The following is an 18,200-nucleotide window of genomic DNA, read 5'->3' on the forward strand; positions in this document are numbered from 1 at the left end:
GTGTGTGTGTGTGTGTGTGTGTGTGTGTGTGTGTGTGTGTGAGCTTTTGCTCATGTTAGACGAGTACTCTGTTACTGAGTCTGGTTCGCCTTGCATCTCTTACCACCTGCCTCATCCCTCGATGGGCCTCTCTAGAGGGCCAGTCTCTCTTGTCACTTCACTGCTGCTGTTAGGGCAAAGCTTTATGACCATGGTGCTACCCCACTTGAATGGCCTCCTTCAGGGCCCTTTATCACCCAGCTCCTTTTCGGGCACGCACACATTACGACTGTCATCTGTAGGATTCTGTTAGATGCCTCCCACCACTCAGCCTCCCCAAGAGACTGCAGGCTCTGCTCCAATCCTTCCTGCCCACATCTGCCTAGTACTTCTCCTTATTCCTAGCACTTGTAATAGCTTGTTGCCCGTTAATGGGACCTAGGATTTCTTGGAGCACAAATGGCATGGAAGCCAGACATCAGAGAGGTACCAGGATGCTACATTTTATTAGATAATAAGAGAGAACAAAAGGGCAGAAAAGGAGAAAGCGAAAGGGAGCCAGGAGTCTAGGAGCGACATCCATAGTCAACGGGCTGAGCACTCTGGCCGGTCCCCGTCTGGACAAAGGCTACTGGTAACCCAGGAGGACTGTAGGGTGAGGAAGGAGTCCATTGTTGTTTATTAAGGGAGAGGCTGTGAGGGCTGTGGAGAGGAGAGGCCATGGCAGGAAATGGGGCAGTTCTTTGCCCTTGAGTCCCTGGTGCTTCCAAAGGCACACTCCCATAATCCCACCTGCTCTTAAAAAGAAGTTTACTAGGAATGGCCCCTGGAGTATAGAAGACTGGCCCTAAGGAGATGGGGCATAGGAGGAGCCTGCTGAGAACCTTCACGGCTTCCCACCTCTTCCTCTAGCCTCCTCAATTCCAGATTTTGAGGAAGCTGTCCCAGGAGCCAGTGGCCACAGCCATGCCATCAGCTGTGACCCCCAGGCAGCTGACTCTGTTGTCATGGCCAGAGAGTATGCCTGAAGGAGAGAGAAAAGACAGCCTGCTCTGCCCCAGTGTGTGAGGATCTGGGCGAGCACAGAAGCCCTGGCTTCGGTGGACGGTACTGGGCCTGACGGAGACCAAGGAACTGAAGGAGTGTTAGCCCCGAGGAGAGGGAGATCTTGTCAGGCCAGTTCCTCCATCGAGAACTGAGTCACTGGTGGGGCAAGGGTAACCTGGTTAGTAATGTCAGGATGCTGTGGAGAAGGCGGGGGCCACTTTGAAGGGCCCAAGGAGTCCTTTGTTTCTAGGTTAAAAAGGGGGGGGGGGGCAGGGGAGTGATGTGAGCGCCTCAGCAGGCCTTGGGGCTTGTCTCAGGGTTATCTTATTCAGCTCTTGGTCTCCTGATAGAAGACAGACTGTCCCTTTCCATTTTAGACCAATGCTAGATGCGCCCCCAGGCTAGCCTGGACCCTGGTGCTCTACACATCTTGATTTACTCTCATCCACACATCTGAGACTGCCCCTTAATGTATGACCCAGAAACCGCAGTACTGGACATTTGAGGTACACAGGTTTGAGGGTAGCCAGAAGGAACGGGTACAGCACTAGGTAGGGGAGGGGCTGCTTAGAGCCCTTTCTGTTCAGGGAACACACTCTTAGTTTCAGAAGCAAAGGGGGTTGGTTTCCAAGGCTCCTGTCAGGCAACAGTTAGGGATCAGCTAACTGTCATAGGAGGTCCCCGTGACGACTGAGGGAGAGGGAAGGCTGGCGAGTCTGGGGCAGACCCTTACCTACACGCTCGCACTTCAGAGAGTCCCAGACATTGCAGTTGAAGTCATCATAGCCCGCGAAGAGCAGGCGCCCACTGAGCGAGAAGGCGACAGACGTGATACCACAGATGATGCTCTCGTGGGAATAGGCAGTCAGTTCCTGGTCTGCTCTCAAGTCAAAGAGGCGGCAGGAGGCGTCGTCTGAGCCGGTGCAGATGGCCTCACCATTGGGAAAGAACTGAGGATACAGTTAAGAAGGGGTCAGGGCTCAGATCTGGGGCAGCCTTGCCTTCCTGCCGGCTTCCTGGCTCCCACTGGGGGAGAGTAAGCCACCTCTCTCAGTCTCTGGGTCTGTCTCTTGGTAGGGCAAGGCAAGCAGCTGCATGGAAGCCGTTCACTGGCTGTGTTCCTGTAGCTCCTTCCGCCCGTGACTCCGGCATCAGAGGCAGGCATGTTACCTGTCCCCACGGTGTGGGCAAGGGAACCAAGGTCTCCCGGGATCACACAATCAAAAAGGATCAGATTCCTACTGCTACTACCCTAAGACGACTAGATCAGAGTGTGTAAGAATAACACAAAGTCCAGGCATAGAACATCATCACGAAAAATAACAGGCATACTTTGAGGGGAATTATAGAAAACTGGTGTACCCTCACCAAAAAGATGCCATGTTGCCAGGCAGTGGTGGTACATCCCTTCGATACCAGCACTTGGGTGGCAGAGGCAAGTGGAGCTCTGAGTTTGAGGCCAGCCTGGCCTACAGAGTTAGTTCTAGGACAGCCAGAGGTATATAATAAGACTTTCTCTTGAGGGGGGGTGTGGGGGTTAAACTTGACTTAGGGCTGGAGAGATGGCTCAGCAGCTAAGAACCCTTGCTTTTGCAGAGGAAGTTCAGCTGCCAGCACCCACATGACAGCTCATACCTGACTCTGGTTCTAGGGAATCCAGCATCCTCTTTGGCCCTCCAGGAAGTGTAAGTATCTAAAGGGCATGGAGCCATGATATATGTAGTGTACTCTCAACCCAGGACTGAGGCCCTAGTGTGTAGCTTGGTGGTAGGGCACTTGCTTAACATGTAGAAGCTCTGATGTGAAGCTCTAGCTCCACGCACAGGACAAGGGAGGGACCTAAGTGTGACTGAGTGTGTGCACGTGTGTGTCTAAAGCAAGTGTGGCAAAATGTTAACGGTGAATCTGGGTGAATCGGACATGGGATTCCTTGTCATTGGTTTTGAAACTCTCCTACAAGGTAAAATTATAAGGAAAGGGCTCAGGGACACTGTGGCAGTGGGTGAGGTATGTATTGGGGTTTAAGGTCATTGCTGAAGGCACACGTAGAGAGACTCACACAGATGGCATTGATGTCTGACTCATGGCCAGTGAAAGTCTGACGACAGGTCCCTTCCCTCACATCCCAGAGCTTGGCGCTAGCATCGCAAGCTCCCGAAATGAAGAGTTTGTAGTCTGGGGACACAGCCAGGCTCATGCAGTCACCAGTGTGTCCCACAAACACTGTCTTCTGCTGCCCCGTCTCAATGTCCCACAAGGCACTGCCGGGAGAGAGGGAGCCCATCACAGTGAAATGTCCCAGTTGCCCAGGACAGGGTGACCTTCCTCAGCACCCAGGGCATTCAACCCTTACCACGTGGTGTCCCCAGAGCTAGTCACGATGTTGTTGTCATCCAGGAAGCGGCAACAGGAGAGATAACCTGGAGGTGGTTAGAAGGACAGCGACCTGGCTCAAGGTCCTGGTCATAACTGGCCAGAGGCCTAGACTTTCTTGACCCCCTACACAGGGAAAGAGGACAGCTCACCTGTATGAGCAGAGAGCTCCCGGCTGACCTTGACGTTGCCCTCTCGGGATTTGAGGCTGTAGATTGAACACATGTTGTCCAGCCCTCCACACGCCACAAAGTTCCCTGATGGTGCATAGGCACAGGTCATGACCCAGGAGGAACGCAGCGGGATTGCATGCACCTGCACGGGAGGGTAGATTTGAGGCAGGTGGGACCTGTGCTTCAGCCAAACGGGACAGAGATTAGGCATGGCATCCCCAGGAAGGACGGAGGGTCAGCAGGGAGGGCTGGTACCTTATTAGTGGTGTAAGTGTCCCACACGATCAGCTTCCCATCCTGCGAGGCACTTACGAGCAGCCTGGGGAAAAGGGCCCCTGTGTCATCCGGCCCTCTTTTTCCCTGTCACACCCCCCCCCTTAGACCCCTCTGGATCCTCACTTAGAGTCAGTGGCCCAGTGCATGGCATAGATCTTGGCCAGGTGTCCCCTTAATGTCCTCCGTGTCCGCATCTGGACTCGGCCCACCACCTCCAGACCAGACACAAGCTGCAGAGAAAGGGGTGTTGGGTTTCACAGGTCTGCAAGGCCCCTGCTCCAGATGAGCGTCTGCTGGGGACCAGGCACTTGAACAGATGCCCCAACCTTAGAGAAAGAGGCCCCTGGATTGAAGTGACTGAGCCTCCAATGGTAGACAGGTGCTGGGACAGCTTGTGGCAAGTTGCTAAACAGTGGTGTGGAGTGGTTAGTGTCTCCATACCGAGGGAAAGGAGGAAGAGGAGGAAGCTCCAGTATGGAGACACACCCACCTCGATCAGTTTCAGGCTGTTGGTATAAGGTCACTAAACATAAACTTGGGAAAAGAAACACTCAGTGGTGTCAGACTGGTAGGTGCCTGTTCTCACACACCGGTGGCACGCAGCCATGGTGGCATGAAGCCATGGCATCACCACCGCTGGGGACTGCACTGCTGAAATCCGGTTCTCCACTCCACACAGTCGCACGCAGCCCCCTAGCTACCAAGCCTTCGGAGTCTACAGACTTGGTCTGCCTTACTTTGTCACCTTCAGCTAATCATCACACACACCTTTCCCTGAGCCTCTTATCTCAGAGTTGCCATGGAAATCATGTAGGATTATGTAGTTAAGTGTCTAGCCCAGTGCCTCTCTCATAATGTTTACTCTTATGTACACATTTAATACAACCAGTTCTGTTTATCTTTTTTCCCCTTAGTACTGTAGATTGAACTAGGGCCTCAGTATGCTAGCTAAGAATTCCGGCACTGAAATATATTGCTTTTTTCTTTTTTAACATAATATTTCTAATAATTTGCAATTTCGCGCAGGCATTTTGGTCATATCTGCCCCACTCCTCCTAACTCCTCCCACGTCCACCCTTTACCTCCTACCCCCACACAACTTCATGTCTTGCTTTTTGAAATTTTTCTCATAGCTCAACTTTTTTACTTTTTATTTTGAGCCAGGCTGGTCTTAAATCCACTCCGCAGCCCAGGCATGCTGTGAGTTTTCACTCCTACCTCAGCCTTCCAGGTAGCCGGGTTACAAGTCTGTGCCACCTGACATGGCTTGGGCTATCAGTTCTAAGAAACCAAAGTAGTTTGTGTATCACGAACGAAAGAAACACTAGGCTGACAAGGTATCGTGTATTGTTAGATGCATCTCAACTCTAGAAAACTCTGTGAGAAAGCACGCATCTTAAAATCGATGAAATGTCACCTTAGACGACTGCCAGTTCGAATCTATGAGAAGTCCTGCTTGCCCCCTGCACCCCCTGCCCACCTCACTGTTCAGGGTGAAGACCAGTGTCTATGTCGTCCGTATCCAATATAATGGCTGGCCCAGAGCAGATCTTAATGGATGTTTGTTGAATTAATTCATGAATGTCTTTCCTCCCTTCAAGGACAGGATGTGCTAAAAGCTCAGGCAGCAGTACGGTGCTGGTCCTGAAGGCCTTGCTCAGTCCCCTCCCCTCCTATCATGTCCTGCCTCAGAGGGGCAGAAGGTCTCACCTCAGCCAGAGTGATGTCAGCACAGGCTTTCCTGGCATCCTGTGGGGAAAGCGGGCATCAGGGGGGCTGTGGTAGGACAAGGGGCATGCACGTGCACCTCACGTACGGGAGGGCATGCATGGGGCTCTGCAGTTGGGAGGTGGTCTCAAATGTGAGGACCAGGTTTAAGGTCTCTGGACCCTTCTAGATGAGAGGTGTCTAAAGTGTCACCCAAGAGTGAACCCAGTCCCTCCCAGGCCACACTCCCATGTGTCCTGAGTTCTGTTCTCCAAGGTCCCCAGGATGAGGGCTCTGGGGTTACAGCAATCTGCTTCTTGAGCTGCTCTGCCTCCTGCCTCAGCTGCTCCATCTCCCCCATGGTGCACAGGTCGAGGGGTAGTTCCGGCTCCTGCCAGGGACATGGAATAGGTGTTGGGTCCCGTCAGGCGTCAGGCCGTGTTTCTGTTCTTTCCATCCTACTCCTGTGATGGGGGAGGGGGGTCTCTCCCTCCTGGGTCTCAATCCCAGCCCTGCCTGAGCCCTCCCCATGGGCCCCCCATCCCAGAGGGCAGAGCCGGCCAGCTCCCTCTTACTTGGGCTCTGGCTGGACTTCTCCCAGGTTTCCGCTTCCCAGGCGCCTCGCCGCCTCACCGTCTCAGCTTCGATGCCCGCCTGTCACCTGCCCCCCTCTGCTGCCAGAGGAGCTGGCCTGGCCTGGCCCTGACTGGGAGGGAGGGGGGAATGACAGGGAAGGGTAAAGCCAGCAACAACCGCCAGGCAAATGAAATCAGCTGCAGGGGTGGGGGAGAGGCCAGGGAGGGAGGTATGAGGCTTCCAGAGACTTGGGCCAGCCTGGAGGGGTGGGAAGCAGGCCTGTGAACCAGAGATGAGCAGCACCCCCTCTCCAACCGTAAGAAGGGGGGAATCGAGGGGTGCGTCCACGGTCAGTCCGCCAGCAGAGATAAGAGCATCAGCCCGCGGATCAGAGACAAGCCCTGAGGATTACTGGTTGGGTTTGGGGAAGTAGAACAGGAGCCCGCCACAGCTCCAGTGACCTCCCCAGACCCTAGCCCCAACCTGTGGTCATGATCTTGCCAGTACAGGCCTGTTCAGCAAGCAGGCCAGGAGCCAGGACAGGAGGGTGACAGATGACCCTGTTGTCAACACCACAAACCATGCTTCCTCGATGAGGGCTGTGGGGAGGAGGGGAAGAGGGTCCAGGCAGAAGATGAGATTAGAAGGGGCTGAGCTGGATAATCCTTTTTCTGGACAAGCCCTGACCAGCTGCCACTGGGCCTGATCCTAGTTGGGGGAGTTGATGGGGGGGGAAAGCTGGCCCATGTGCCCCTGCGTTGTGGGCAAAGAAATGACTACAAAAGAGAACAGAACTCTGTGTCCTGCTTCTAGGCTGGGGTCTGTCCTCATGCACTCTCACATGACTCCCGGGGTCTTAGTGGGCTGTGAAGGTAGGGGCCAGAAGGCTCAGACCTGTCAGCCAGTCAGGGAGGGATGGTACGGCTTAGAGTTGGAGGCCCAAGGAGCAGCTGTGGCCCTGGTGGTGGTGGTGGTGGCGATGGGGCACCAGGGCCTATTTGCATGAAGCAGCAGGTGGCTGAGATTTCCCTGACAAATCACTGCGCTGTCATGGCTCCACCTCTGGGAGGCCCCAAGACACCACCTGTCCCCTCCCAGGCCAGTTGTAGCCAACCCCACCTCCAGCAGCCAGGGAAGCTGGGATAGAGCAGACCAGGCCCTGGCTGGGGAGCCTCATGTTCTTTATTGCACAGGTTGGGAGAGGATGGGACTGTCCCCTCTGTGTTTCTTATTAGAAGCAGTTGCTCTGCACTCTTCGCCATGCCTTTCAGGGAGGCTTAGTGATCTTCCTCTGTACTGGGGGCCTTGCAGGTCCCTCAGCTGGGGCCAGACCTGGCTCCCAGGCCTGATGTTGCTCTAGGCTGAGTCTGTGTAGCAAGCTTGTGAGTCCAGGGTTTGGTGGCCCTTGTAGGTCCCCGAAATGATAAGACTTGGCATGCTTCTACGTTCCTGATGTCCTCCAGGGCCTTCTCACTGGGAAGGCCCAAGTTGAGTGGCCCTATCCTGAGAAGCTGGCTCAGCCATTCACAGTTCCTCTCGGACCCGGACCCGACGGGGCTTCCCAGCTTTCTCTTGGACTCGCTGAAGCTTGTGACTTGGGGGTTCTGGGGAAGGGTCTCTGCTGAGAATTTCTTCTTCCTCCTCCTCTTCCTCCTCTTCCTCCTGCAGCAGCTCTTTGGCTTCTGTCCACTCCTGGGAATGGGGAGAACTGTGGTTCAGTCTTCCGTAGCCACTCTCCTTGGGCTATCTCAGTCACCCAAGAGCTTTGTTGGGGTCTCACCCACTCACCAACTTCCCCAGTGACCACCTGCCCACCCACCCACCCCTCACCTCTCCCTCCCTACCTGCTCCTTGTGCTCAGGTGCCCATGTGTGCCACAGTGCTAGGGCACAGCGCCGTCCCCGAGTCACAGCCCACACACCATGGGGATTCTCACCACCAGAGCTGAAGGCCACGAGGCGTCCACACCGAGGACGGACCTGAGCCTGAGGGATGGGGTCACAGCATCAGGCTTCCTGACTCTCTTATTCTTCCCTCCCTCCCTCAGGGACTAGCTTGGGGCAAATGAGAAACCGGTCCTAAGTCAGGAAGGAAAACTGCAAAACGGGGGCTGCCGAACACGGAAGCCAAATCAGGCAGAGCCTTTTGGAGGGTCTCTTGTTGGTTCCCTGTCCTAGAGCCTGACCTTTCCTGCCTGACTCCATGAGACTGGAGAGAAGAAATCTGAGGGCCGTACTTCAGCCCCAGAAGGGATGGAAGGAGACAAGGACCTTGGGTAGATGCATTGCCACCCTGAGAAACCCTAGATTGTGCATGAGTACTAAGAAGACGGCTGCCCCTTTCTGTCCATGCTTTTGGGTGAAGAGTAAGGCAGAATTCCTCTGTGTAACACAGGCTAGCCCAGAACTCCTGCCTCAGCCGCCCTAATGCTAGGATTACAGGCGTACACTACCACGTCTACTCCTCTTCTTGCCCCATTTCTAAGCCCAGGAATAGAAGTCTCCATGATCATAGACTGGACAAATAGCAACAACTAACATTCATTGATTGTTATAATACAAGATACTGACTCATTCTCTTAAACATATTAAATACATTACTTTTTATGGGTTCAGAGAGCTGAACCAGGTAGAAGCCACGTGGTTGAAGGAGAGAGCCAGCTCCCGCAAGTTGTTCTCTGTTCTTTGCACACATGCCGTGAACAGTGTGCATCGCCCCTGCTCACTCCTCACACACGCACACACAGATGCACATATAAAATCAGCAAACGTTTTTTAAAATTACTTCTCATAGCCTTGGGAAGATAGCGTGGTAGGTAAGTGTTTGCTGTGCAAGTATGAGGGCCCGTGTTCGGATCCCCAGAACCCACAGGAAAGCTAGGCAAAGTCGCTCCTGTCTGCAATCCCAACACTCCGAGGTCCAGATGTAAAGCAGAGACAGGAGGAGGGCACCTGAAGTTCTGACTGCCACATGTGCACTGTGACATGCGCATGTCCTGGTATGTGCACACACCTGCACGCCACACAGCACGTGTGCGTGCAAAGCTAGGCATGGCAGCACACGCCTTTAATCCCAGCTCTTGGGGTGTTTAAAAGAGTCAGGTGTCAGTGGTTCAAAGTCATCCTGATCTACGTGGTAAGTTCCAGGCTGCCCCGGCTACACAGTGAGACCCACACAGAAGAGTATAGTATCAGAGGCTCTCGGGGGCTAGTACTAGTAAGGCTAACCTGGTCTATGTGGCAAGACTCTAAATAACAACAAACAACAACGATAAAAATAATACCAATGTCAACAGTAATAGGTACTAATGTTACTCTTCGTTAGGAAAGGGAGCCTTAGAGATGCTAAGAACCCCAATATAAACTCTAATCCAGTGGTTCTGTCTGTGCCTGTGCCCCTAGCTTCATTGGGGCCTCGCCATAGAAGAGGTAGGGTTAAATGTCAGATCCCTAGAATAGGGACCCAGGGCTCTGGGGGGGTCCCCCAGAGACTGTGTTTCACTCTCTCTTGTTGCTGTTTTGTTTTTTTTGTTGTTGTTTTTTTTTGTTTTTTTTTTTTTNCCTGGAACTCACTCTGTAGACCAGGCTGGCCTCAAACTCAGAAATCCGCCTGCCTCTGCCTCCCAAGTGCTGGGATTAAAGGCGTGCACCACCACTGCCTGGCTTATTACTGTATTTTATGTGCATGTTTTGTCCCCCTGGTGCCTGTAGAGGCCGCCAGAGGGTGTTAGATCTTCTGAAACTAGAGTTAGGGATGGTTGTGAACCACCATGTGGATGCTGGGAACCAAACCAGGTCCCCCGGAAGAGCAGCCTGGTGCCCCTAACCACTGAGCCATCTCTCCAGTCCCTCCCTGGTTTGTGTGTTTGTTTTGTTTTGAGTTTTTACTACTTTCGTCGGGGCTGGGGGTGCATGTTGCAGCGTGGTGTAGAGGTCAGAGGAGGGCTGTAGAAACTGCTTCTCTCCTTCTCCCATGTCAGTTCCAGAGAGATCAAACCCCGGTTGTCAGGCTTAGGGGTGCACACTTTACCCACTGAGCTACCTCCCCGGCCAGTGTTTTGTTTTTGTTAGACGGTGTCTTGGTACATTGTTCAGGCCGGCCTTGAACTCCCCCAACCTCAGCTTCCTCAATAGCTTGAGCTATAAATGTACATCCTTCACCTAGCTTTGCTCGACAGTCCTTAGGAGGCAAGGCGTACCGTGAAGACAGGGTGGGGGACCACTTAGAGATCATCTGTGGGGCTCAGTCGACCTCTGCAGAAAGCCTTGAACATTCGGCCAGTAGGACGAGAGAAGCGGGAAGAGCCAGGGTTAAGGTGGCCCCAGCCATTTCCCTGCATTTGCCTCTGGAGAGCAGCTGTTTTGAATCCTGACCCCACAGCTGGGCCCTCCACCCAGCCCCGTACCGTGACAGTGAGGGCGTTGGGCTGCGTGAAGAACAGGTCACCTCCCTTGAAGTCATCATTGAGGTAGAGGAGTCCACTGGGAAGTAAAAGAGGCAAGAGGCAGTGAGCACCCCCCCCCAGTCCCAGGCCTGCCAGCCTTGGTGCCTTCCTGCACCTCCCCCAGAGAAACTGACCACTCACCTATAGTCTCGATAGGTGTAGGCTGGGGGCTCCCGCCAACATTCACCAGTGTCAGGGTCCAGGACACAGTTGTCTGCGTGTACTGGGTGACTCAGGTCCATACGCTGCTCTTGTTCACCTAGGATGTAAATGGATCTAGTGAATGAATCAGGGTCCCTACCACAGGCTCCCTGGGCTCACCCCATCCAGATGCCCTTAGCTCCTGGGGTGACAACTAAGCAGAGATGCTCCCTGCCCCCAGTGAGGCCAGTGGGGGACTTTCTGCAGTGAAGATGGGCGTGCGCGAGGGGGTTCCCTGGTGGTTACCTTCTATGGCACTTCGGCACACCAGGTGGGTGAAGGAAAGATGCAGTGGCCGTTCAGGGGAGAAGTAGGCCTGGGTTAAGGTCCGCACTCGCTCACTCACCTCCAGAAGCAGCTTAGCGCCTGGCTTGCCCACAGTCCCTGCCCGGGCCAGCTGCAGGCAGGAAAGAGGCCATGGGAAGGCAGGCCTAGTACTGGCCCCTGCGTGTCTCTGATACTACTCTTCGGTGTGGGCCAAGTGACTCCATGACACCAGGACCCCAAGTCTCAGAATATGTGATCTAGGTCCCCAGAGACTCCTCCTCAGAAGCCCAGGCCTGGTACCCAACCTCCTGACATGGTACCTCTTCTCAGGCCCTGAGCACCTGACCAGTCACAGGGCGTCCTCTTACCTGAGCAGCCTTGAGCACTGTGAGCCCCTCAAAGCGTTCATGAGGACTATGAGGAGAGCGACGGCCACGGTAGCCTGACCTGGCTCCAGCCTCTGCTGCATCCTAAAAGAGAAGGGGTTTACATTGAGCTACTCAGACATCGCTACCACACAGGACCAGGCTCTCCTGCAGGCCTTCCTGGTGCCTGGAGCTAAAGAGAAATTTCCAGAATCCCCTTGTGACTTTTTCCTGAGCTGTGGCCAGTAGGACTAGAGAGGCAGGGGAAGAGACAGGGTTAAGGTGGCCCCGGCCATTTCCCTTTCGCAGAGCATGGCAACTGTCCTGGTTTTCTGGATAGTCACTCTCAAAGGAAAGCTCTGGGATGCTGCTTACCAAGGGGACAATGTGACCATTATCCTGGAGAGCAACCCACAGTGGGGAAGAAGGGACCATGAGATGGTCAGAGTGGCTGAAGGAGAGACAGAGCTGGGGTCTGGGGAAGGAAGTACATCACCCTTCCCTGGGGAGACAGGAGTCTGACAGGCCAGTTCTGACGGGAAGCACGAGGTGTTCAGACATCACAGAGCTTGTCCCACTGATGGTTTTGGGGGAATCTATGGGCTCCAGGACTCCACTGCCTCTAACTCCAGACCCCTATTGCCACCTGCCTCCCGTGATTCATCGCTCGGAGTCGCCCTATGGGACTTTTTCTTTTGAGACAGGGTACCATTCTGTAGTGAAGGTTGGCCTGGAAATCACTGTGTGGCCCAGTCTGGCCTCCAGTCTGCAGCTATCTTCCTCCTGCAGACATTCACTTTCCATCCTTCTTGTTGAAGCTCTGTGTAAGTACCACTCTCTAGTCACCCTCCATACAAACGTCAGCCCAAGAGTCCACCTGGTCACGCAAGGCATCTCAGCTGCCTCCTCCTCCTCTTCCTCCTCCTCTGCAGTGCTGGGATCAAACCTAGGGGCTAACCCATGCTAAGCAATCTCCACCACACCAAACACCACATCTCTAAACATTGTTTGTGGGCTTTTTGAGGTGGTATCTCCCCCTAAAGTGAATACGTAGCCAAGGATGGTTTTGAATTGCTGCTCCTCCTGCCTCAGCTTTCCTAAGTGCTGGTTACAGATCTGTGCCACCACGCCTGGTTCATGAGGAACTAGAGATCAAACCCAGGGCTTTGTTCGAGGTAGGCCAGCCCTCTATTGAATAAGGCAACCTCAATCCCCAGGGTTTGTTTTAGGATCACAAGTACACAGAAAAACCAATTCAGATGGGGATAAGTGATATGAAGAACATTAAATAGGGTTATGAATTTACACATGTTTGCCCACATATACTTAAAGAGGTGCCATGTAAATTGAAACCAAATAACACAAGGATGCACTTGGATATGTGGAAGGGATAACAAGAGCAAAGGTCCTGAGGCCGGGCTGAGTTAAGGAACCAAAAGACTTCTGACACTTGAGGCTACCCCTGGTGTCACCTTCTCGGTCTTCTGCATTCACCCTCTTAGTCCTTGCCGGTCTCCTCTGTTCCCCTATTCATCGAACCTCATACTCAGCCAAGTTCCTCCCACTGCCTTCTAAAGACTGCCAGTAGAGGGGGCCACTGAGTCCACAGAATGCGGCACTTGTTTGGATCGTCTGCACTCAGAAGTGAATCGCTTAAATCCAGCAGTAGCTGTCCACCGGCTACCAATAAAGCTGGCACTCCCTGGCAGAGAACAGAAGGCCCGGTCTGCTGATGGGCCATCACTCTGGGCTCTCTCCCTCTTCCCTGTACCGTCTTGATAATAGCCGACTGACAGCAGCTGTGCATCCTGAGTTGCTTTCTTTATTCTCTGAAAGGCTTCTCAATGTACTAACTTATTTCACCCTCAGGACAACACTATGATAGAAACATTATGATCAATCCTACTTTACAGATGGGAAACTAACTCACAGACATTTAAGTAAATTGCCCAAAGTCACAGAAATTCTGGGTCTGGTCCACACTTTTTCTGTTTGTTTGATTGGTTGGTTGGTTTTTTTTTGTTTTGTTTTGTTTTGTTTTTTTGTTTGTTTTGTTTTTTTGAGACAGGCTTTCTCTGTGTAGCCATGGCTGTCCTGGAAATTACTCTGTAGACCAGGCTGGCTAAAACTTAGAGATTCAACTGTTTCTGCCTCCCAAGTTCTGGGATTAAAGGCGTGTGCCACCACTCACTGCCCAGCCTGGTCCACACTTTCAATCTGTGTTTTACTGCAGTTCCTGGAAAACACCTTGTTCTTTCATCGTTGTCATCGTCGTCATCTTCCTCCCCCTCCCCTTCCCCCCTCCTCCTCCTCCAACATGCTTGCCTAGTGTGTGCAGTACCCTGATTTTGACTTTTTAGCACTGCAGACCACAGCAAGACTGGTCCATCAACCCTCTCATAAACTGCCTATGGTGAGGAAGACGACAACGACGGTGTTTCTGTTTGGACAGTATGCACTTGTTTACCACACTCACCACCGGCTCCATCATGTCTCCATGTCGGTTTCCCTCTAAATACATGACTGTAAAGGGCAGCTTTTGCTCCTCCACCTCCAACTAGAATCTAGCCATTTCTAGGCCACAGCAGGTACTCCATGAATATGTACTGAGTGAGGACTGAAGCATCATGGGATGGCGGCTTCAACACGTGAGCGTGGGTCATTCAACCCAAACCAGGAGAGGACGAAACACTAGGGGGAGGAATCCTGAACTCCATCAGAACTCTCAGGTAACCAGGAGGCCTTCCATTTTGTCTTTTCTTCCTAATCTTTGTAAAGCATACACAGCCTGGCCAGATGTGGGGCCTTACCCCTGCAAGGCTGACCTTTAGCACTGAAGGGGAGGTGGGGTGCTGATAGGAGGATCCTGAATGTATTAGGCTACCCTGGGCAACATAGCAAGACCCTATCTCAATAAGAAAACCTGCACTCTCTATATCAACTAAACTAAGATGCAAAGGAGCTGGGCGGTGGTGGCCCACACCTTGGATCCCATTGCTCGGGAGGCAGAAGCATGCAGATCTCTGTGAATTTAAGGCTAACCTGGTCTGCAAAATGAGTTCCAGGAAAACTAGGTTACACAGAGAAATGTTATCTCAAAAAACAAAAGGCAAGAAAACACACACACACACACACACACACACACACACACACACACACGGAAGTAGAGGAACATGACACCTGCATGGCTGATGGAGCTTCTGGGTCCAGGAACCCTGGACCATTTTGGAAGCTCTGGAAGCTGCTGCAGACCTCTGTGGGCGTTAGCAGTCCAGGGTCCATCCATGCTCACAGAGCTAGCAAATGGTACCCGTGGGAATACACAGCGCCAGCCTTTTAGATAGTATCTTTCAGGTGGCAGCTCCCAAAACGGATATAGGAGTGAAGTTAGCAGGTGTGGGAGAAGCAGCCCTGCTGACCTTACTGAGTTAAGAACAATGTAGACATTTGTCCTGAATGTCACCTGAATGCCACCTGAAGCACAAACACTTCCTCTGCGGCTTTTGCTCTGAGAAAATGCTTGGGGAGATGACAAACAAGGAATCCAGAAGGAGCTGGGTGAGGTGGCGCAGGCCTACAATCCCAGCACTCAGGAGGCAGAGACCTCTGGATCTCTCTCTCTGAGTTCAAGGCCAGCCTGGTCTATCTAGTGAGACCAATTCTCAAAAACGGGGTGGTATGTGTAAAAGCTGCTTCCGCGGACGCTGTACACATGAGAGACACCGTCAGAACAGGGTCAGGGCAGAAGAACTGTTGAACAATGCAAGGAGAGGCCACCCTGGTTCACCCAGAACCAACACTAAAATGTTAAAAGACAACACCACAGCAAGACAGTCTCTAAAACCAGGAGGGGGTCTTTGTTTCCATGCTGTGCCTGTTTCCACATCATCAGTATAGCTTTAAAAAGACTTTACTGGCTAGTAACTTGAAATGAGGTAATATGAAGACTGTATCATGAATAAGCTCACCATGTTTATGCAAAAAAAAGTAAATAAAAGGAGGAAAGAGAATTTTTCCACAGCTGAGAAAAAGTACAGACTTTAAGAGAAACTTGAAGCTGGGCGGTGATGGCGCACATCTTTAATCCTAGCACTTGGGAGGCAGAGGTAGGTGGATTTCTATGAGTTCGAAGCCAGCAAGGCCAGCCTGGTCTACAGAATGATCTCCAGGCAGCTAAGGCAGACAGAAAAGCCCTATCTTGAAACACTGGAGGAAAAAAAAAAAAAGGAGAAACTCGAGACAGACAGAGAGAACCCTGAGTGGACACAGGAGCAGGCGGTTGAGCCTGCGGGTGCCTAACCAGGTGACTGAACCACACCCCATCATCCATACCTTGGCCAGCTGCAGCAGAACCCCGCACTCGGCCGGAGTTAGCAGCCCATCTAACACGGCTCGCTCCGACCCGTTCAGCTGCTGGGCATCCTGGGTGAGGGTCACACCCTCCATCAGAAGGGCATCTACAAGAGGAAGGGTTGGGGCAAATGTCACTGGGGCTCAGCTGAAGAGCAGGAGCTGGCAGATCCCAGCCCCTCAGGCTTCTACCTCCTGAGCTTCCCACCTTGACTTTTTACCTTCCTACTCCACTCTCACCTCCTGCCCCTCCCCAATATGTACTAAGGAACTCACCCTTCCAGTAAGTCAAGGGCTTCTGCTGTGGAGGCTCATGGTCCCAGGGCTTCTTCTCTTGATCCTCTCTCGGGTGAGAGACATACTCAGTAGACGGTGCAGACCCACCCTTTCACCTCCCAGCCTGAGCAAGTGGCCCCCACCACAGGGTGCACCCTACCTGAGCTTCTCTCTCAGTGCCTTAGGGATGAGAGCCTCTGGGGTCCAAGAATCCTGTGGTAGTCAAGAAGAGCATCCTCACCCTCCATGACTACCTCCTGGGTTTCCTGACATGAGAATCTGAAGGTCCAGGCTGGCGAGATGTCTCAGCAGGTAAGAGCACTGACTGCTCTTCTGAAGGTCCTGAGTTCAAATCCCAGCAACCACATGATGGCTCACAACCACCCTTAAAGAGATCTGACCCCCTCTTCTGGTTCGTCAGAAGACAGCTACAGGGACTGAGGGAGCGGAGGATGGGGGGTTGTGGGGGTAGGGGGTGGGGTGGGGGTGATCTGAAGGTCCTTATTAAGGTCTTCTTCCCGCCTCCAGGGAAGAAGGCAAAGGTGGAATAGCCTGGACTCAGCGCCAGACCTAGCTCACCCACAACAGCCTAAAACCTCAGGCTCTAGGGAAGACTGTGCTCAGCTGTGACTTCCCTTACAGTTTGCCAGGTACTAAGGCTTTACACTTGCAGTGAGATTTGGTTTAAAGTTCATAATAATCTAGCGAAGCAGAACGTTCTGGTGCACCAACGTCTCAGTTGATGGCCGGAGACACAGAAAGGCCAAATGACAGGGTCTCCTTCACACAGCTGATAAGTGGCAGAGTAGGATTTAAACCAGCCTTGTAAAACCCTCAGCTTTAGCCAGCAGTTCTCAGTGAGAGCGATTCGACCCACCCACCAGGGACATTAAACGACGTCTGGACACTATTGATTTCATGGTTTAGGAGCTGTCAGTGTGCTGTTGACATCTGTGGGGAAGAGGCCAGAATACCATCTGAATCGCCATCACTGCGGAGTGACAGCCCATCCTCCTCCAACAAAGTACTCTCCAATCCAAAACACCTCCCCCTTCTCTCCCTCCCTGTCTCCGTCCCTCCCTCCCTCCCTTTCTTTTTCTTCTTGCAGTGATGGAGACAGAAGCCTGGGAATGTGTGTCTGCTAGGCAAGCACTCATCACTAAGCCATCCGAGCCCTCAAAAAGTCAATAAAAAAAAAAAATCTACTGGGTTAAGTTCCAGCTTCATTAGGTTGGCACTGCACTTGCGTCTTCCTGGCTAAAGGAGGGTCATGGATGAAGCAGCAGTGATGTGCTCTGTACTCTTTTTTATCAGATGGCATGGCTTCAACAAAGGATTGTGGAATGTGTGTGATCTGTACAATTTATAGGTAAGGAAACTGGGATAAAGGCAAACTGGTAACCAGGAGGTATTTGTGGCAGAGACTGATTCTTAGCCATTCACGATTCTGTGGCCATTAAAAACAAAACAAACAAACAAACAAAAAAACTATTTTCATTTTATGTGCGTTGGTGTTTCAGCTGCACATACGTCTGTGTGAAGGTGTCAGATCTCCTGGAACTGAAGTTACAGGCACTTGTGGGCTGCCATGTGGGTGATGGGAATTGAACCTGAGTCCTCTAGGAGATCAACTAGTGCTCTTTAACCACTGGTCCATCTTTCCAGCCCCTCCCATGGCCATTTTAACTGCAGGCACACTGTTGAGGTCCCTGGGAACCTGGGATGCCAGAGTTAGTTAAGTCTGCAAGGCTGTGGGAAAGTGGACTGCTGTTGCGAGCTGCAGCTGCGTATTGTATCAAGCATTACTGTGCCTCCCTCTGGGGAGAAGAACATAACTGTTTACCGGGTCCTTGAAGCTAGCGCCCAGATGCTCCATGGCGTAATATAGCTGTCTCTTCTCCCCGAGGGAGCGAAGGATGAACCGCTGGATGTCCTGAGCAGGGCAGAGACGGAGAATGGAGATATAAGGAGGAAGGAAGGGAAAGCTGGAAAAGAGGGAGGTCCTGGGTTGTATGGGGCATGTGCATGCTGCTGAGAGCCCTCACCAACTCCGATGCTGCGATGGTTCAGTCTTCAGTGTCTGGGCTCAAGTAAGAGAGTACCCAGGAGACTCTGTAAGCGCGAGCATGCATGAGTACGTGAGTGTGTGTGTGTGTGTGTGTGTGT

General features: G+C 52.6%; 2 protein-coding genes across 2 annotated transcripts in view; both read right to left on the reverse strand.

Annotated features, from left to right (window-relative positions):
* Positions 1–461: 461 nt before the first annotated feature.
* Positions 462–7,337, reverse strand: Gnb3 (G protein subunit beta 3). Its single transcript, XM_021189936.2, has 10 exons — positions 6,131–7,337; positions 5,860–5,946; positions 5,559–5,597; positions 3,972–4,078; positions 3,828–3,891; positions 3,552–3,714; positions 3,380–3,446; positions 3,086–3,287; positions 1,760–1,976; positions 462–1,003 (listed from the first exon to the last, which is right to left on the reverse strand). Exons 2-10 carry the CDS (start codon positions 5,914–5,916, stop codon positions 897–899), a joined length of 1,023 nt encoding a protein of 340 aa, XP_021045595.1. The 5' UTR covers positions 5,917–5,946; positions 6,131–7,337; the 3' UTR covers positions 462–896.
* An 84-nt stretch (positions 7,338–7,421) lies between these two features.
* Positions 7,422–18,200, reverse strand: part of P3h3 (prolyl 3-hydroxylase 3) — a 15,325-nt gene continuing 4,546 nt past the window's right edge. The window contains exons 6-15 of the mRNA XM_021190378.2: positions 17,878–17,967; positions 16,195–16,247; positions 16,035–16,102; positions 15,741–15,865; positions 11,412–11,513; positions 11,023–11,173; positions 10,717–10,834; positions 10,537–10,612; positions 7,976–8,116; positions 7,422–7,823 (exon numbers count right to left, since the gene is read on the reverse strand). Of these exons, the coding sequence (XP_021046037.1) occupies positions 7,656–7,823; positions 7,976–8,116; positions 10,537–10,612; positions 10,717–10,834; positions 11,023–11,173; positions 11,412–11,513; positions 15,741–15,865; positions 16,035–16,102; positions 16,195–16,247; positions 17,878–17,967 (1,092 nt within the window). The 3' untranslated portion in view covers positions 7,422–7,655. The remainder of the gene's footprint in view (positions 7,824–7,975; positions 8,117–10,536; positions 10,613–10,716; positions 10,835–11,022; positions 11,174–11,411; positions 11,514–15,740; positions 15,866–16,034; positions 16,103–16,194; positions 16,248–17,877; positions 17,968–18,200) is intronic.

This window comes from Mus pahari, chromosome 2 (genome assembly GCF_900095145.1).
Source record: "Mus pahari chromosome 2, PAHARI_EIJ_v1.1, whole genome shotgun sequence".
Lineage (NCBI taxonomy): Eukaryota > Metazoa > Chordata > Mammalia > Rodentia > Muridae > Mus > Mus pahari.